This window comes from Ictalurus punctatus, chromosome 20 (assembly GCF_001660625.3).
Source record: "Ictalurus punctatus breed USDA103 chromosome 20, Coco_2.0, whole genome shotgun sequence".
Taxonomy (NCBI): domain Eukaryota; kingdom Metazoa; phylum Chordata; class Actinopteri; order Siluriformes; family Ictaluridae; genus Ictalurus; species Ictalurus punctatus.
The window spans coordinates 6,510,780-6,528,873 of NC_030435.2; the positions used below are offsets into that span (position 1 = coordinate 6,510,780).

General features: G+C 38.6%; 1 protein-coding gene across 3 annotated transcripts in view; it reads right to left on the reverse strand.

Moving 5' to 3' along the window:
* The window catches only part of limk1a (LIM domain kinase 1a), a 69,275-nt gene that overhangs the window by 20,300 nt on the left and 30,881 nt on the right, over nt 1–18,094 (reverse strand). For 2 of the 3 annotated variants that reach the window (XM_017496286.3, XM_017496287.3), the window contains one exon: nt 10,958–11,096. In XM_017496286.3, the coding sequence (XP_017351775.1) occupies nt 10,958–11,096 (139 nt within the window). Of the gene's footprint in view, nt 1–983; nt 1,292–10,957; nt 11,097–18,094 lie in introns of those variants that run through there. The other variant, XM_017496289.3, reaches the window with a different exon arrangement.

Here is an 18,094-nt window from a genome sequence, read left to right on the forward strand (position 1 = left end):
TCACTCTTCCCAACACTGCCTGTAAAATATAGACGTTTCCCAGTACAATTCTCAGAGGGGTTCTTCCTCCAGGTCAGTTAAACCTCCCATAGAAACGTGATATTTGTAATTATTGAGTGTTAAATTTATTAGGCCACATACCCTCACTGATTGCCTCCATCATTCATCTTAGCTTTACCAGGCACACATTATTCTTTCATTTTATCTATATAAACAAAGTAGATGGAGATTAGTGATGCATTAGAAGGAGATTTTCCAAATCAAGGCTGATGCAGCGTGGCCATGTATCAGTGTGACTCAGTGAATATCATGAGCAGCTGTAAAGGCTACACAGAAACATGACATCAGTCTTGTAAGCTCAGACATAAATACCTTGATAATGGATGATGCAGAAAGTAATTTGGACACACGGGATTCTCTGGGCATGTGAATGATTAAGGACACTCAAGAGGCATCCACAATTTAATATTTAAGCTGGAAATAAGAGAAATGCTGCAATCCTTCTAGCAAGGGTGTCATATGGATAACTGAGGATAACACCTCAAATTATGCCATGTAAATGCATAATGGATGACTTGATGCTGAGTACAGCAGAAGACGGGCCAAGACTGGAGCTGGCGCATGAAAATTTTGCCAGACAGGCACAAAATCAGGTCAAAATCTTCAGCAAATGGGACACTTATAGAAATGCAGTCCCACCCAAAACCACGGTATGTTTTCATAGATCATAAAAGATTCTCAAAATAGTAGCTTGTTAAAACTCAGAATTCGAGGATCGCATGTCGCATGTCATGAATATTCAAAGCCATTCCCTAAATGCAGCATCCCAAAGAATATCCCTCGGGACATGCTATCTGTTTTTTTCCCCCCTCTGTCGCCATGTGTCTCGCATGAATAGTTTATATCATGCGTGAACCCGGGGAGAAGGCTTGAAAGGTTTATCCTGACAGACACCTAAGAAGAAAGGAAGAACGCCATCTTACCTTCTTATCCCTTTTCCACAATTTTAGACAGCAAAATCCCCATAAAAACAGGTCGCCCACCATGACAGCGTCTAGGCTGAGCTCATTCTAGCAAAACACGGCGGTGTCGAAAAACAAAACAGAGCCGGCGGCCAAGAGAGGAGAGGCAATTCTCTGGACAGTTCTCCACGCCCCCCAGAGCTGAGCTCATCTCTGAAAGCATGTCACATTGCTCCCGTTCTGCTTACTCTCCACCTCTCTTTTCCACCCGCCCCTCTCTCCCTCGCTTTCTGTGACCTCATCACTTCCTGCCGAGCCCACCCATGTGTTTCTGCGCAGTGTCTTACTGCCTCCTCCCCCCACACAACTACCCTTTATCACACTCTCTCATACACACACACACACACACACGGCTGGCTGGAAATCAAGCTTGCAATCAAACATAACACTCAATCTATAAGCAAAGGGTTCCATTTTTAATAGTGCTTACTTTATTATTAAAAAATTAATTTATAATCAAAATAAATGCCAATGTAAAAAGATATGCTGAATTATTTATTTATTGACCCAAAACACACTTAGTTGTCGTTTTCAGAGTAAAAGGATTGATTAAAGAGCAGCACGGTTCTTATTTCACAATGCATTAGAAACCAGTGGGGTGCAGTTACAAAGAGTGAGTGAGAGTGAGTGAGTGTGTGTGTGTGTGTGTGTGTGTGTGTGTGTGTGTGTGTGTGTGTGTGTGTGTGTGTGTGTGTGTGTGTGTGTGTGTGTGTGTGTGTGTGTGTGTGGAAGGGGGCAGCAGGTGATAGTCAGTGGTTTCCGCCTAGGCAGCCTGGTCTGGTGTTAACAGAGGTCAGCTTGCAGTCATTGCTTAAATTCATTTCAGCTTTGCATGTTCGGACAGCACTTAAATTTAATAACATTTTTATAGACTAGACTTTTATAGTTTATAGAAGTTCCCTCATTGTAGGAGTACACTAGTACATTGGGACATTCTGCTAATGAGCTCTTTAGATATTGATTCAATCATTCCATTATTCATTAAGACAGCTGACCAGATGCATGGAGGTTAATACATCTTGCATATACATGGTGAAGTTTTGACATGTTCTACAAGAAATACATATATAATAAATATACAATAAATCCATCCATCCATCTTCTACCGCTTACTCCTTCTTCAGGGTCACGGGGAAACCTGGAGCCTATCCCAGGGAGCATCGGGCACAAGGCGTGGTACCCCCTGGACAGGGTGCCAGTCCATCGCAGGGCACAATCACATACACACTCACACACCCATTCATACACTACAGACACGCCAATCAGCCTACCATGCATGTCTTTGGACTGGGGGAGGAAACCGGAGTACCCGGAGGAAACCCCTTGCAACACGGGGAGAACATGCACACACATGGCCCCGGCGGGAATCGAACCCCAGACCTACCATGTAACTATCCAACAACTTGATCAAAGCCTGACATTCAATGGGTATGAAAATCCCACTTAGCTGGCAAGGTTTTAAATGTCTTTAAACAGACTGACTATGTTTACATGCACATCAACATTCCGATATTAATCAGAATTTGGCAATATTCTAATTAATTCAATTCAATTCAATTTTATTTGTATAGCGCTTTTTACAATAGACATTGTCTCAAAGCAACTTTACAGAAATATCAACATGGTATAAAGATATTAAAGGTGCGAATTTATCCCAACTGAGCAAGCCACTGAGTGGCGACGGTGGCAAGGAAAAACTCCCTAAGATGTTTTAAGAGGAAGAAACCTTGAGAGGAACCCGACTCAGAAGGGAACCCATCCTCATCTGGGTATTTTGTCATGTAAACGCTGCAATTCTGATTTATACAGCATGTTGGTTCCTCAAATTTTGAGAGATATATATATATATATATATATATATATACATACATATACATACACACACACACACATATACACACACACACACACACACGTAAAACACACACACAGTACTATGAAAAAGTATTTGATTTTTTTTTTTGTATATCTCATACTAAATTGTTTCAGAAATTAAAACCTGAGAAAACACAAAATTTAAACTAAAAATTCCTCCAAGAGCACAGCAACTACAAATCCGTAAATCATAAAAGAACTAAGGACAACATCAAAGGAACTACAGGCCTCTCTTGCATCAATAAAGGTCACTGTTCATGAAAGACTATCATAAAGACACTGGGCAAAAATGGCATCTATGGAAGTGTGGTGAGGCGAAAACCACTGCTAACCCATAAATTTGCCAAAACGCGCCTTGATGATCCTCAAACCTTTTGAGAGAAGGTACTGTGGATTGATGAGTCGAACTTGAAACTGTTTGGAAGACAGGGGTCCCATTACATCTGGTGTAAACGAAGCACAGAATTCCACAAAAAACATCATACGTACAGTCGAGCATAGAGGTGGAAGTGTGATGGTGTGGGGGATGCTGTGCTGCTTCAGGGCCTGGGCAACTTGTAATAATTGAGGGAACCATGAATTCTACTCTCTACAAGAAAATCCTAAAGTTGAATGTCCGGTCTTCAGTCTGCGAGTTGAAACTCAAGTGCAACTACATTATGCAGCAAGACAATGATCCAAAGTATAGGAGTAAGTCCTAGTCTTAGAAGTAAGAGAAAGACTGATCTCCAGTAATTGGAAGCATTTGATTGCAGTTATTGCTGCTAAAGGTGGCACAACCAGATTTTAAGTTTAAGGGTGCAATTAGTTTTTCACATTGGTGATGGGTGTTGGATAACTTTTTTGCTTCAATAAAAATAAATAAATAAATACAATCTATGTTGTGTGTTTACTCAGGTTGCCTTTGTTTTATGTTGTATTTCGTGTAAAGATCTAAAACTATTAACATGATATATATACAAAAACAGAAGAAATCCCAGCCCAAATATAGACCATAAACAAAATTTGATGTGCTATGTAAACATAGTCACTGTGTTTGTTAAACTGTATCCTTACCAACCATCTCAAAACTAGCATGTGACCCAAGATATCATGGTGTCACACAACAATCATGGCAATCACTGACATTTGTATCATGACTGTTGTATCACTGGACAAAAACAGTCATGACAACTCATGACAGTGTATGACATCTTCCTAGACAATGTTCAAGACAATCAAGGTGACTTGCAAGTACTCACAACTAACAGTTACTATAACTTGCTGGTGATCAGGCAAATGTAGGAGTAACATGTAGGGAAAGAACAGGCTGAGAGACTAAAGAAAACTACAAAAATGTGACAAACACTAGACTCATTCTGGAACGCTTCTTTAAGCTGTACAAAGATAGGTATGTTGATGCTATAACTAACAAAGTTCATAGTAACATAATCTCTTAGCTAGTCACTCTAGCTAACAAGAAGCATAAATTTAAATTACCTCATGAATATGGAACATGGGAAGAAGTGTGTTTTAAGGACAGAAGTCTTGTCAAGCCTTGCATCTCTGATTTGGATGTCTTTTGGACATAACTGTGTAATTACAATTACTAGCTAACTACAACACAAAAACTGAAATGTGTATAATAATAATAATAATAATAATAATAATAATAATAACAACAACAATAATTATTATTGTCAATTACAAACATTAGACAGTATAAACATAGTGCTATTCATCAATGGAGCACACTGCAAGAAATTGAAGGAATCCCATTGTATTAAGTCAATAGTCAGCTGTATTTTTGTCTTGTATACACCAACTTTGCTTCTTTTAGAAGCTTTTGATACTAATATTGCAAAGCATGAATGTACTTTCCTAGCGTGTGAGGACTTGTGTATATATATATATATATTTCATTTCCAAAGAATCTTAATCAAAATTTCTATTAGGATTAAGATTCTTTGGAAATGAAATATATATACACAAGTTCTCACACACTAGGAAAGTACATTTATGCTTTGCAATATTAGTATCAAATACTTCTAAAAGAAGGAAAGTGTGACAGACATTACAGTGTGCTATATTCATTAACAATAAAGAGCTGGAGGAATAGAATTCATGTTTGGCCAGGGCAATGGAAAGAGTGAGCAATTTAGGAACCATTTTTAGTTTAAAACTATGATGTTGTTCAAGACCACAAGAAGGGGGGAAAACATATGCACCAAACAGCACAGTGTATACACCGTCTATCTACTTCTGCCGGAAACCACAGTATACTTGTCATACTAGAAACAGTGGCAAGCTAAAGCCACTAACCAACCTTATCTTTTCCTGGTATTATTGATGAACAGGAAGCTGAAGGCCCACATGTAACCAGACACCAGAGACTGACAAGAGTAAATGCAAAAGTCTGATATTATTGCAACACCTGAGGAACTAACTTTGTTATTCATAGGCATGATTCGGAAATAACACTCATCCAAGCGACAGCGAGACACAAACAGTCCCTTTGTGTGAGTGTTGCCTCATGCCGGTGGGAGTAGTGTTTTGCTACAGAAGTACTTTCCATGCACTTGCCTCAGGAGAGATATGTGCGTGTCACACCATTTCGGAATATTACTGTACTTGAGGTGGGGTGTGAGAAGAGTAATGGCTAAGGGTATGCAAAGGGTGAGGAAATTACAGTGTCATGAATTCTTGCAAAATGAGTTAAGAGATTTATCTTTCCTGAAATTGGTAACAAATTGGGACTTCAATAAAAATTTACTGTAAGTGTACCTAAAAACCCCCCAAAAAACTAAAACTGGAATGTAATGATGCTTTATGCCATTTTAAGGGAGAGCAGAAAAGAAAGAAAATGCTACTTACAAATGTGCTATTTGTGTGGCCTTCACACTGGAGGCTATTTAAAACAAAAATAAGTCTATTTTTATATGACACAGTCATAGTTTCTTGCTAGAAACACTACAAAATACAATATTCATGCTATATTTTGTAGTGTATGCTCACATTCTCAGCAAAAATCTCACTGATGTAACTAACTTTGTGATCACGCATAAAATGAGGTAGAACCATTAAAATGAGGTCAAAAAAGTTCAGAACTCATATCTTAGATGTAGTTAGAGTCAGTTATATAATATCCTATTATTTCTCACTCGCAACTGCAAGAAACAAACAAAAAAAATGTAAATAATCTTTTGAAAGTGCAGATTCTAAACTAGTAAACCAGTTCCATATTTGTGTTTCTAAGAAGATTTATTTTATTCTTATTTAAATTCAACATCAAGTGTCTCTGTAAAGCCGCCTGCACACCTTGGCATAGAGTCTCTAGAACAGTACTGGAGGGATGAACACCGTTCTTCCAAAAATAATCCCTCAGCTGGTGTTCTAATGATGGCGATAGAGAGCGCTGTCGAACAAACACTTCACTCCAAAATCTCCCATACGTGTTCAGCTAGGTTGAGATCTCATTTTCATACTCAAGCCATTCAGTAAGCCCTTGTGCCCTGTGGCCGCCATGGAACAGACCACTCCCATCAGGATAGAAATGTTTCATCATAGGATAAAGGTGATCAGCCAGAAGAACTCTGTGTTGATTTGCATTGACTCTCCCCTCCACATGGACCAAACCCTTACCAGCAAAAATCCTCCCACAGCTTAACCAGACCCCCTTCACTATAGACCTGCACCATTCTCTCGATTTACACCATACTGTACATGCTCATTTGTCACCGGACCAGATCCATCTCTTGCCCCCACATCTCTGTGGTTTTTTTGCACCACGGAACTCTCAAATGTGCACTTGTCTTTGTGATGAGAGATGTATGCACTGCAACCCTACTATATTTTCTCCCAATGTGGTTGTCTTCTGGACAATCTGATCACATCCTGCACTGACAAGAATGCTCCTGAATGAATTCTTCCGTTTTTCCTTACATATTTCACTGATGCACATATTGCACTAATGCACAAGCACCACGGCAATTGAACATGTGCTTTCAACCACAATTTTAACCCTATTTCCTATAGGATCTAAATTCAGCTGTCTCTACAGTCACTGTAACCATTGAAACCTGAACCAGTTTTGAACAGGCTTTGTTACTGAAATTCTTTTTTAAATATGCCACGTCATCATTTTTTATAACTAATTGTGACACCCACAATCTTTTCTGAAATATGCATATATCATTACATTGACCCCACTTATCGGTGATTAAATTAAGAAATTTTCCATCAATTAATAAATTCTGAGAGCCCTGGATGTCCTGCTGTGGAGTCAGACAGAGAAAGGGGCAAAACAGAGAGTGCCAAGTGTGATCTCACTGTAGTCTTGTCTCTGGTTGCACAGCATATAAATCACATTCCATGAAAGACAGAAGATGAAAAGCACAGTGGATTCGGATATAGTTTAACTCTCAATAGTTTCATCATAAAACAGATCTAAAATCTAAAATGTGATTGGCTGAGCCGTGTTCAAAACCATTGTAAAATCCAAGATATATGTACAACTGTAGGCCTAATCATATCACAATAATTGTAAAATGGTTACACTTACTGTAAGCCACTGTTTACATTGTTTGCATCGAGTTAAAAGTGCAAAAAGCACTTTTTAATATGTAAAAGTTATAACTATTGTAAATTAAAACAAGCATTTCATTAGAGATGGAGTTGGGTTAAATCCTAACCCATTCACAGCAGATGCAGCTGTACCATAACATGCCGCACTGTTTATAAGAAACAGAAGGCATAATTTCCTATTCATTTGTAATTTTCCTAATTCAAGGAAACAAGAAAGTGATCATCCATCTGGACAGTATTGACTGCCAAGGTTTAAATTTTGTCTGGCCATCATCTATCGAATGCATTTTTAGAGCTACAGTGGGTGACAAAGCGATTGCTTCAAATGTAAAGGAGGGTAAATGTCCGTCAGACTCTACCGAGCTGAGTAAATGTGAGCTTGCAGAAGACGAGGGAACAGCTTGCTTAGCCATCTTTAATTAACTTAGCGTAGGAAGTGGGGGTTTAATTATGGTGATTGCACTCTACTGCACAGCCAGTGTGTCTATAAATCAGGGTGTGGACTGGGATTAAAGTGACAAAATTGCAAAGCTGGAAAGTCAGTTACAGAGGATATGCAGTAAATAGTTTTGGTTTCCTGACTACACATTAAAGAATGTTACATTGCACAGCATATTTTTCTCTTTTCATTATGAATACTGGGAGAAATTATTTTGCTATAATACTATGGGGTTATTTTATCATCCACCCAATTTCTTAGTAATACCCCTGTAATGCTATGTAGTAATACCCTTACGTAATATATCATACATGTTTATGCTTGATTTTGGCACTTAAAAATGTGTGGCATGATTTCATGGGAATTAATTATTCCACTGAATTGTGGACAAATTCTGCAGTTGTTAAAGTGAACAGTCAATGAAAATCATTCGTGAAATGTTCATGCATCATTTGCCCAACACAACAGTCGATGTTACATTCTAATAGCAGTATTACTTTCTTCCATGAGACTGTGGCCATGAGCACCACCCAAGGCTCCACTAATATATATATATATATATATATATATATATATATATATATATATATATATATATTTATTTGAGTCTATTATTCTGTATTCATTCTTATATTATTGATTTGGCTGAGCTCATCCTTCACAGATTTTATTTAAATGATAATTATTATTATTTTTAGATGCAGTGGTGGCTCAAAGGTTAAGGCTCTGGGTTACTGCTGCCACTGTTGGGCCCTTGACCCTTAACCCTCTCTGCTCCAGGGTACTGCATCATGGCTGACCCTGCGTTCTGACCCCAATTTCTTATTGCGAAAGAAAATAATTTTACTGTGCTGTAATGCATATGTGTCAAATAAACGCTGCTTCTTCTTCTTCAGCAGGCATCATCATTAAAGGCACAATAACTTCGCTAAAAGGAAGTCTGCTCTCCCTTTTAAATATTGAATTTATATAGTATTTAATTAGACATCTTGCAAACAAATCCACAAGGAGTTTGAAATGAAATAAACATAAACTTCCCTCTACTCCTGTTCCAGTCTACAGTATCATGATCAAACACTATCCATCCCAAAGACCTGAATGAAATGTCTGCCTCTGCCGAATAACATCATATATAAAAGAATTTATTCCAATTTTATTCAGCTTCAGTTTTTACCTTTCAATTTCAACCTGTCAATTATTAAATTTGCTGACATGGATGAAATGAATGAAAATAACACGCATTTCCATATACCCACATAATATTTAACATCGGATAATAAACACAGATGCTGAGTGAAAACAGCTAACAAAAGACGACCTAAAACAAGAGCGCCCTCATCTCGCAACCAGCACAAACTTTCTCCTCATTACCATTATCTTTTCTCATCTCCTTGAATTATACATACAGGCTCTTTCAGCATCTCAAGCTGGAAAACAGTGGATTACTGTTTAATTCATGGGACTCTAGCACACGTGTGATACAGCACTCATAACTGCATCAATGCTGTTTTGTTGGCCAGTGTAACAGGAGAGGCTGTGTGAAACGCAAAGCTAATCTGAAATGGAAAAGACAGTCGAGTGTGGATAGATGGTAAGACGAAGAGAGTGAGATAAAGGTGATGTCTGTTTTTTTTCTGAACTAGTTAACAGGGGGTTGTGAGTTCAAATCCTAGAACTGCCTCAATTGAGCCCATGAGGAAAAAAATCCTAACCTTCACTTTCTCCAGTTAAAGGTGCCGAGCCCTTCCAAGTTTAAATTAATGGTTGGAGATGATATGAAAATACATTCACCAAAATATTAGGATTATACTAATCATTATCATCATTATACTATTACTGGGTAGGGCTTCCCTTTGCTCTCAAAACAGCCTCAGTTCTTTATGGCATGGATTCCACAAGATGCTATAAACATTCCTTTGAGATTCTGGTCCACGCTGACATGATTGAATCACGCAATTCCTGGAGATTTTTCAGGTGCACTTTCATTCTGTGAATCTTCCGTTCTACAGCATCCCATAGCTGTTCTACTGGATTCATATCCAGTGACTCAGAAAGCCACTGAAGAACAATGAACTCATTGTCACTGTCATGAAACCAGATTGAGACGACTTTTGCTTTGTGACACGGTGCATTATGATGCTGGAAGTAGCTGTTAGAAGATGGGTAAACTGTGGCCATGAAGGGATACGTATGGTCAGCAACAATACTCATTCAACAATGCTTGATTTATATTAACGAGACCAAAGAATGCCAAGAAAAAATTCCCCACACCATTACACCACCCATAGATTCATGAAGTTGGTGCCAAATTCTAACTCTACCATCTGTGTGCCTCAGCAGAAATAGACTGATCAGACCAGGCTATGTTTTTCCAGTTTTCAACTGGGCAGTTTTGGTGAGCCTGTTCCCACTGCAGCCTCAGCTTTCTATTCTTGGCTGACAGAATTGGAAGCTGACATAGACTTCTGTTGTAGCCCATCCAACTCAAGGTTCAACGTGTTGTGCATTCTGAGATGCTTTTCTGCTCACCACAATTATACAGAGTGGTTATCTATCCTAGTTACTGTAGCCTTTATGGCAGCTCAAACCAGTCTAGCCATTCTCCATTGACGTCTCAGTGCACTGAGAAACATTACAAAAAGAGCAAGGAAGAAGACTGGTGTAATTGCTACTTCATAAGAAGACCTCCTCCACTTCTTAAAAGACCACAGTCCTACACACTTGGTTTCCACTGGCTCACAAGTCTAAGGTGCACGATTTTCATAGCAAATGTGTGGCTTTCATGTCATGCATCCTTTCCCCTTTTTCTGCCAGGTGACTTCAGTTGACATTTGGTATGAGCACTGCTTCATTTAAAAAAGCAGAAAAGCCTCGTTTTCAAGTGGTTCTCATAGTGAACAGTTTCTGTATATGAACAAATGAGTATGAATAGCAAGATAAATGAAGGTATTTAAGCATAGCTGAGATGTGAAGAAAAATACAAATGTTCCATTTGGGACAGAATAAAGCTGTAAACTAAATTAAACAAAATATAATTAATTGGTGATTAATTAATTACCATGATGAGCCCAGTGGTGATAGGCTCAGAGCAGCCATGACACAACTCCCCAAACTTAGCCCAGTAGTCCTTCCTACAGAAGAGACGTCCATCTTTCTCATAGTACCAGCGGGACAGAGACACACTGCATTCACAGCATCTGTAAGAGAGTTAACAACGACAATAGGCATGTTATGACTGCAATGCTTGAATCTGGACTAAACATAACATCCAGACGACGATGAGGTCAAAAGGATAATTATGTCACTGTTATCTAATCATAAACAGCCATGTCACTTTCCGGACTGTTGACTAACATGCTGCTAGGTGTTTCAACAAAAATGACACTTCTACAACTAAATCAGACAAATAAAGTTCACAGCCATTTTAATTACTAATAGTAGGATATGCATGTAAATTTGTGAAAGTGTGTGTAGTGGCCTGGAATTTTGACATTTTTACTCTAGATAGTTCTAAGTACTACAGGCTTCCCTGAACTGAAATATGTTTATCTTTTGCATGGATCTCAACCAAAATAAAAATGCTAGCAGTTTAAATTCCGGTTAGGTCCAGAAGTTAAAAGGGCGAAAACTGCATTTAATGAATCCATTCTGACTCCAGGGCAGGAGTACCACAGACATTGACAGTTATTATAGCCACCACACATATTTAACACAGTGAGTTGTGCACAAATAAAGTGTAATGTACTCTGGTGGCAGACAAACATCAGCTGCTCCGAGACCACAGCGGACAAATGAGCCGTTATCATTCCTCACAGAAGACAAAAAGCAAGTGGCCTTGAATTTTTTTTTTTTTTTTTGCTGCAAACACACAGGCTGATATAAATAAAACTATAAACCTCATCACTATATGGATAAACAAAATAATGCATATTATTTCTGTTATTAAAAATAGGCACGTATAATATGATAATAGTAAAAGTAAATAACTAAGAGAGAAGGTTCAGCCAAGTATTATGAATGTATGGCATTATCACACCTATAACCAAAGCAACTTCCAAGCATTTAAGCAAATTATGTTACTTTCTCACTACTATAAGCTAACTGATAATAATAGATTGTCAAATATGCAGAATATAATTTTTACTATTATTTCAGGCTATTCATCATGTAGGGAAGCAAAGCAAAGGCTATAACATAGTGAAGTTTATTTATTTATTTCCGTTTATAAGGATCTGGATCTACTTTAGAGACGGCTCTTCTGACAGCAAATCAAACAAGTATTTTCGGTGGACATGTTATAAATTGATGTATTTCTGTGCAGACCAATGATTTTGTTAGATTTAGTTTAGAAATTATTCTTAATATTTTGAACACAGTCTTATTCCCAAATCATTACTGAGTAAAATCAGGATTTCACATCAGTTTCTGTCTGCATTGCTTTTTAGGCCTTCACAATTGACTACTTAAAGTATGCCAATAGTTATGCTGAAAAAGACTAGCTTGGATAACTTTTCCGGGTGGCCACTTTAGATTATCTACATTTCTACATTACCTCTATGTATTTCATACTTCCAATGTTGCAATTTTTTTATTAGCTCTTTTTGCATTTTTAAATAGTATATTCACCTGAGAATCACTTGTTGCTCAGAATGGCTCTACATGGATAGCCTAAAGTTTGCTGCGAGGCTGCTGTGCATGATACCACATGGATACCCTAAAGATCATTGTGGATGTTCTCACTTGGACAGCCTAAGAATTGCACTTGCTAAAAACTATGCTCAAGTCTCATTCATTCTACAGTGGATAACTTATTTATTATACCAAAAAACTAGTCAATAGAGAATATAGGTTAATCAATTCAGGTCACATTTAATAGCTGAAATTTGCTTTCAGTTGCACTACAAGGTAGCCTAAAACTAGGAAATACAGCAAATGTCATTGCAAGGATAACTATGACAGTTCTGTTTTAAGAAAACACTAACAGACTGTGGATACCCTTCCTGACCCCTGTCTCACTGGACCGCCCACCCTTGCTCTCATTTTACATTACAGACTGAATAGGTCAATCTGACCAGGTCTATAGGGGTGCAAGATCAATCATTCACCATCTACTACACAGCTTCCTGTTCTGTCCAGACTGGTGTGGCTTTATCTCCTAAATGGTGACTCAGTCCAGACTTCCTCATAGACCTTCACAGACCATAGAAAGAAAGACCAGACAACAGATTATGTAATGTTTACCTCAATAAGATAGCAAAAAATCTAGCATAAAATCTAGCATCAAGTCATACAGACATAATCTGAGTGATTTCCTATCTCAAAAAGTTGATTGTTATGCTTGTGGTGTCATAAGTAGATGAATAATTATCTGGCAGAAGATGGTCTGCATATTGACGCATATGTGAGGCTTTCATGTGGTAGTGTAAAAGTTATTGGTCAGAATATTCAGCATTTTTTACCCACACAAATATCATTTTTGGCTGAAATTTAGTTGCATTCCTAATTATTATGGACTTAATCCGCAGAGCTTTGGGTGGCAGCCAAATGTGCTGGAGGACACAGAAAACATTTCAAGGTCACTTGCACTACTACACAGAGAGAGAGAGAGAGAGAGAGAGAGAGAGAGATCCATAATAAACTGCCGACTCCTCTTATCCCACCAAAAAAGCCCACATTTTCACAATGACAGGTCTGTGAGATCAAAGCTCCTGTAATACTACATCACAGCTGGCAAATCCCCGTTGGTGGATCTAATCCTCAGCATTAAAAAAAAAAAACCCCAGAGAACTGAACTTAATGGGTAGAATTATGGAGCAAGAAAAATTGCTACAGCAAAGATAATTCTGGTTTACTGTGATTGAAGTATGTGGATAAAATAAAACAAGAAACTGTTCATTAGGAAACAGTTCATTAGCATTTCATATGTAGAAATGTTCTACAACTACAGTTGTGCATGTGCAGACATGTTGCATGAGTGTGTGCGCACGAGTATGCATTCTTTCAGTGTTGATAGTATGGGGATTAGGCAGATGGGGATTAAGGGGATAATCTGTTAAACTAAGGAGGGTGAGCCCAAGCGTGTTTTCTTGCAATGAACCCGAAAGAAAATTTGAAAAAATGAAGGACTACGAATTATGATGCTGCACTAGTACAAGAAAGAGCAGAAATATGCCACGAGTCCGTTGTCACAGTGTTTTTAGATTAATTTGGATGAGATCTTGCTTAAATTAACTACATTTTCTGTAAATATAGAGCTGAGCCAAATTTTAATAAGGGTATCAAAGACAAATGGCCAGTCAGGTAATTATGTCAAGTTGCCTACACCTATAAAAACATAACTATGTGAAATACAAGACTGCAATCAGTTTGCCTTTACACAGTTTTATGATAAATATACGCTCACCATCCACTTTAATACAAACACCTGTACACCTCCTCATTTATGTAGTTATCCATTCAGCCAATCATGTGGCAGCAGGGCAATGCATAAAATCATACAGATACAGGCATGCAGCCCCAGGTAATAGTTGCATCAACCATCAGAATGGGGGAAAACTGTGATGTGATTTTGACCATGGCATGATTGTTGGTGCCAGACGGGTTGGTTTGAGTGTTTCTATAAATGATGATCTCTTGGGAGTTTCTCACACACACACACACACACACACACACACACACACACACACACACACACACACACACACACACACACACACACACACACACACACACACACACACACACACACACACACACACCAGTCTCTAGGGTTTACTTAGAATAGTGCAATAAAGAAAAAACATCTAGTGAACGGCAGTTCTGTGTACGGTTATGCCTTGTTGATGAGAGACGTCAATGGAGAATTGCCAGAGTGGTTTGAGCTGACAGAAAGGCTACAGTAACTCAGATAATCGCTCTGTACAATTGTGGTAAGCAATGAAGCATCTCAGAATGCACAACAACATGTCGAAACTTGAGGTGGCTTCCACTTCTGTCAGCCAAGAATAGAAAGCTGTGCTGCAGTGGGCACAGGCTCACCAAAACTGGCCAGTTGAAGACTGGAAAAACATAGCCTGGCCTGATGAATCTCGATTTCTGCTGAGGCACACAGATGGTAGAGTCAGAATTTGGTGCCAATAGCATGAATCCATGGGCCCAACCTACCTTGTGTCAACAGTTCAGTCTGGTCAGGGACATAATGGTGTGGGGAATGTTTTCTTGGCACACAGGTTCACCAAAACTGGACAGTTGAAGACTAGAAAAATGTAGCCTGGTCTGAAAAAATCTGCAGGAATTGCGTGATGCAATCATGTCAACATGGACCAGAATCTCAAAGGAACATTTTCAACATCTTGTGGAATTCATGCCACAAAGAACTGAGGCTATTTTGACAGAAAATGGAGGCCTAACCCAGTATTGCATAGTGTTCCTAATAAAATACTCGGTGAGTGTATGTGCACCTTTTTCTGATAGGAAAACACTGACAGTGAGTTTTTGGAACAATGTAGTCACTGGATTAAAACTGTAGCAGCATTATATCTTTAAAAGTTATTCTTTGTTTAATGGCCATAAGTCAGTAGCCAGAAAAAAGGTGGTTGGCTGTTTGCAATGTCAGATAAAAGGCGTCTTCCCTTGAAAGTAGGTGGTTCGCTGACAAATTTCATGACAAAAACGACCAGTGGAATGATTTTCTCTAGTGAAATGATTATACTTATGACTAACATCCGTCTGAAACAATACAAGTTGTTGCTAAAAGGATACCCCCTTTATTAGATAACTTATTGATGTTAGCGTCCCAGGCCTCCGTTATCTCATCAGAGGAGAGTGTCAGTGAAATGAAGAGGAGGTTAATGATTTCTTCCCTGTCTGGCCCAATTCCATCTAAGAAGTCCGGCTCATCTCACAATGAGTCATTGTTTTCCTGAGCCTGGCTGCTATCTTGAATGGACCACGCTGGACTCTGCACCCCTATTCATTACAACTCCCAATGGGAATCAGCATCAGCACTCTATTAATTAGACTCTTAGTGTCTGAGTGGAGTGTCTGCTCGCAGCTTCCTTCTCCATCTCCTTGACCCCACATTAAACTATCAGGAGGTTTATATCATGTTTATTTCAATAGCTAGCGGTGCACCACAAGTGAATGCAGGTTAAAATGTATCTTCAGTACAAATGTTATACGTTTAATGGATCAGCGGTTATGTGAAAGAAGTACAATATTTCCACCACTTTCTGATAGTAGGTGTTCATCATATAATGGACCCAACAGAAACCACAGAAGAATTGCACTGTTTAAATGTACAACAGTGATCTTAATGTCTATGATGCTGATAGTCTTTGATAAATAACAGTTATTACGACCTAGATATGAACGCACTGGATTGAAAAATGATTTGCACAGCTTGAAAAATGGACTGGACAGAGTGATTACCACAAAACATCCACATTTCTGTTAATCTGGTTAGTATTCAATAGAATACTAACAATAAAACTCTTACACCCAGCTGTATATTTAATATCCGAATCGGCCTTATCATCCTTTCAGTCACAGAGTGTCCCATGCCATGCCACATTCTGAAGAGGGGTGAGCAAGCCTCAGATAAGGCTAAAAGCAGTATCAATACACAAGTGTGGAATTATTCAGATGCCTTTGTCTCTATTTTAAGACTTAAATGTGATGGTATGGTGAACTAATTTATTAATCCAGTAGATCCATGCCCTCATTGCCCCGAATGTAATTTTTAATTATCCATCCATCCATTTTCTGTATCGCTTATCCTTACTGGGGAGCCAATCCCAGGGGGCATGGGGCATAAGGCAGGGGACACCCTGGATGAGGTGCCAATCCAACTCAGGGCACAATCACAGACATATTCACACACTACAGACACTTGTTGGACATGGCAATCAGCCTACAATGCATGTCTTTGGACTCGGGGAAGAAACTGGAGTACTCGGAGGAAACCGTCAAAGCACGGGGAGAACATGCAAAGTCCGCACACACAGAGCCTCGGCGGGAATCGAACCCTCAACCTTAGAGGTGTGAGGCAAACTTGCTAACCACTAAGCAACTGTGCCCCTTAATTTTTAATTATAAATCAGAAGAAAAAAAAATCTAAATATTGCAAATTCACTTTTTTGGTCAAAATGGTCATTTGGTCAAAAAGAAGACTTTTCAAAAAGCATTCTATTATAATAATCAAATATATATATATAAATATTTGCAATATAATGTACCATGTCGACCAACAACTGCTCCTGTGAGAAAAGAAAATCCATGTTGTCATTTTTAAAGCCAGAATGAACAGTTCATGACTGAAGATTACGATTGTCGGAAAAGAGTTGCACACTTCACAACTGAAGTGAGGGAGAAGTGGTTTTGAGTAATAAACAGCAAGGAGCATATTAGAAGTTTCTTAAGTTTCCTATGGAGACAGCTTGAGCGTCATTTACCAGAGGGACCATACTTTTTTACAGAGTGATACTATTAGAAGATAACCTTTGCTTTTGATTAGAAACCAGTTCTGGGGCTCTTCTTACATTGGTTAAGCTTATTATCCAGAGAGATGAGCACAAAAAGAGGGTTATTCAATGTCCTGGAATGAAAGAACAATACTATTGATCAATGGTTATTCAAATATTATCAGCCACTTTGACTGGGAAAGCACAAATGGCTTAAAGGGAAACTTAAAAAAATACCAATTATGTAACAGCAGTTCACATGGTATATACAGTACAATGTAGGCATTTCCCAGAATTTGACTGGAAAGCACCAGATTAATGCGTTACATTTTCATTTTCAGCAAACGTTGCAAAAAGAATTATTAGACATGTCAAAGGCTGTTAGCAACGTGGTAAAATTTGAACTCCAGCCAGACCAGAAATTTAGACAGGTTTCCTCTACTGCTGTAAATCTCTTGTGTCTGACAAGTGTGACGCTTGTTTCGGGCAGCCAGATAGAGCAAGGAGTAAAAAGTGGCACATTTGAAGGAAGCACCCTTCGCCAAAAGGAAGTGATTATGAGGGAACAGGCATGGTCATGAGGAACAGGATGGAGTGTACATCCATTTGTTGAAAAGTTCCATCACAGTCCATATCTAGTATTCACATGGTGTTTTTAAACTTCAAAATCTCTTCAACCAATCACTAAAAACACAGACGTGTTGCTTTTTCTAACTTAGGCAAGTTGGACTGGA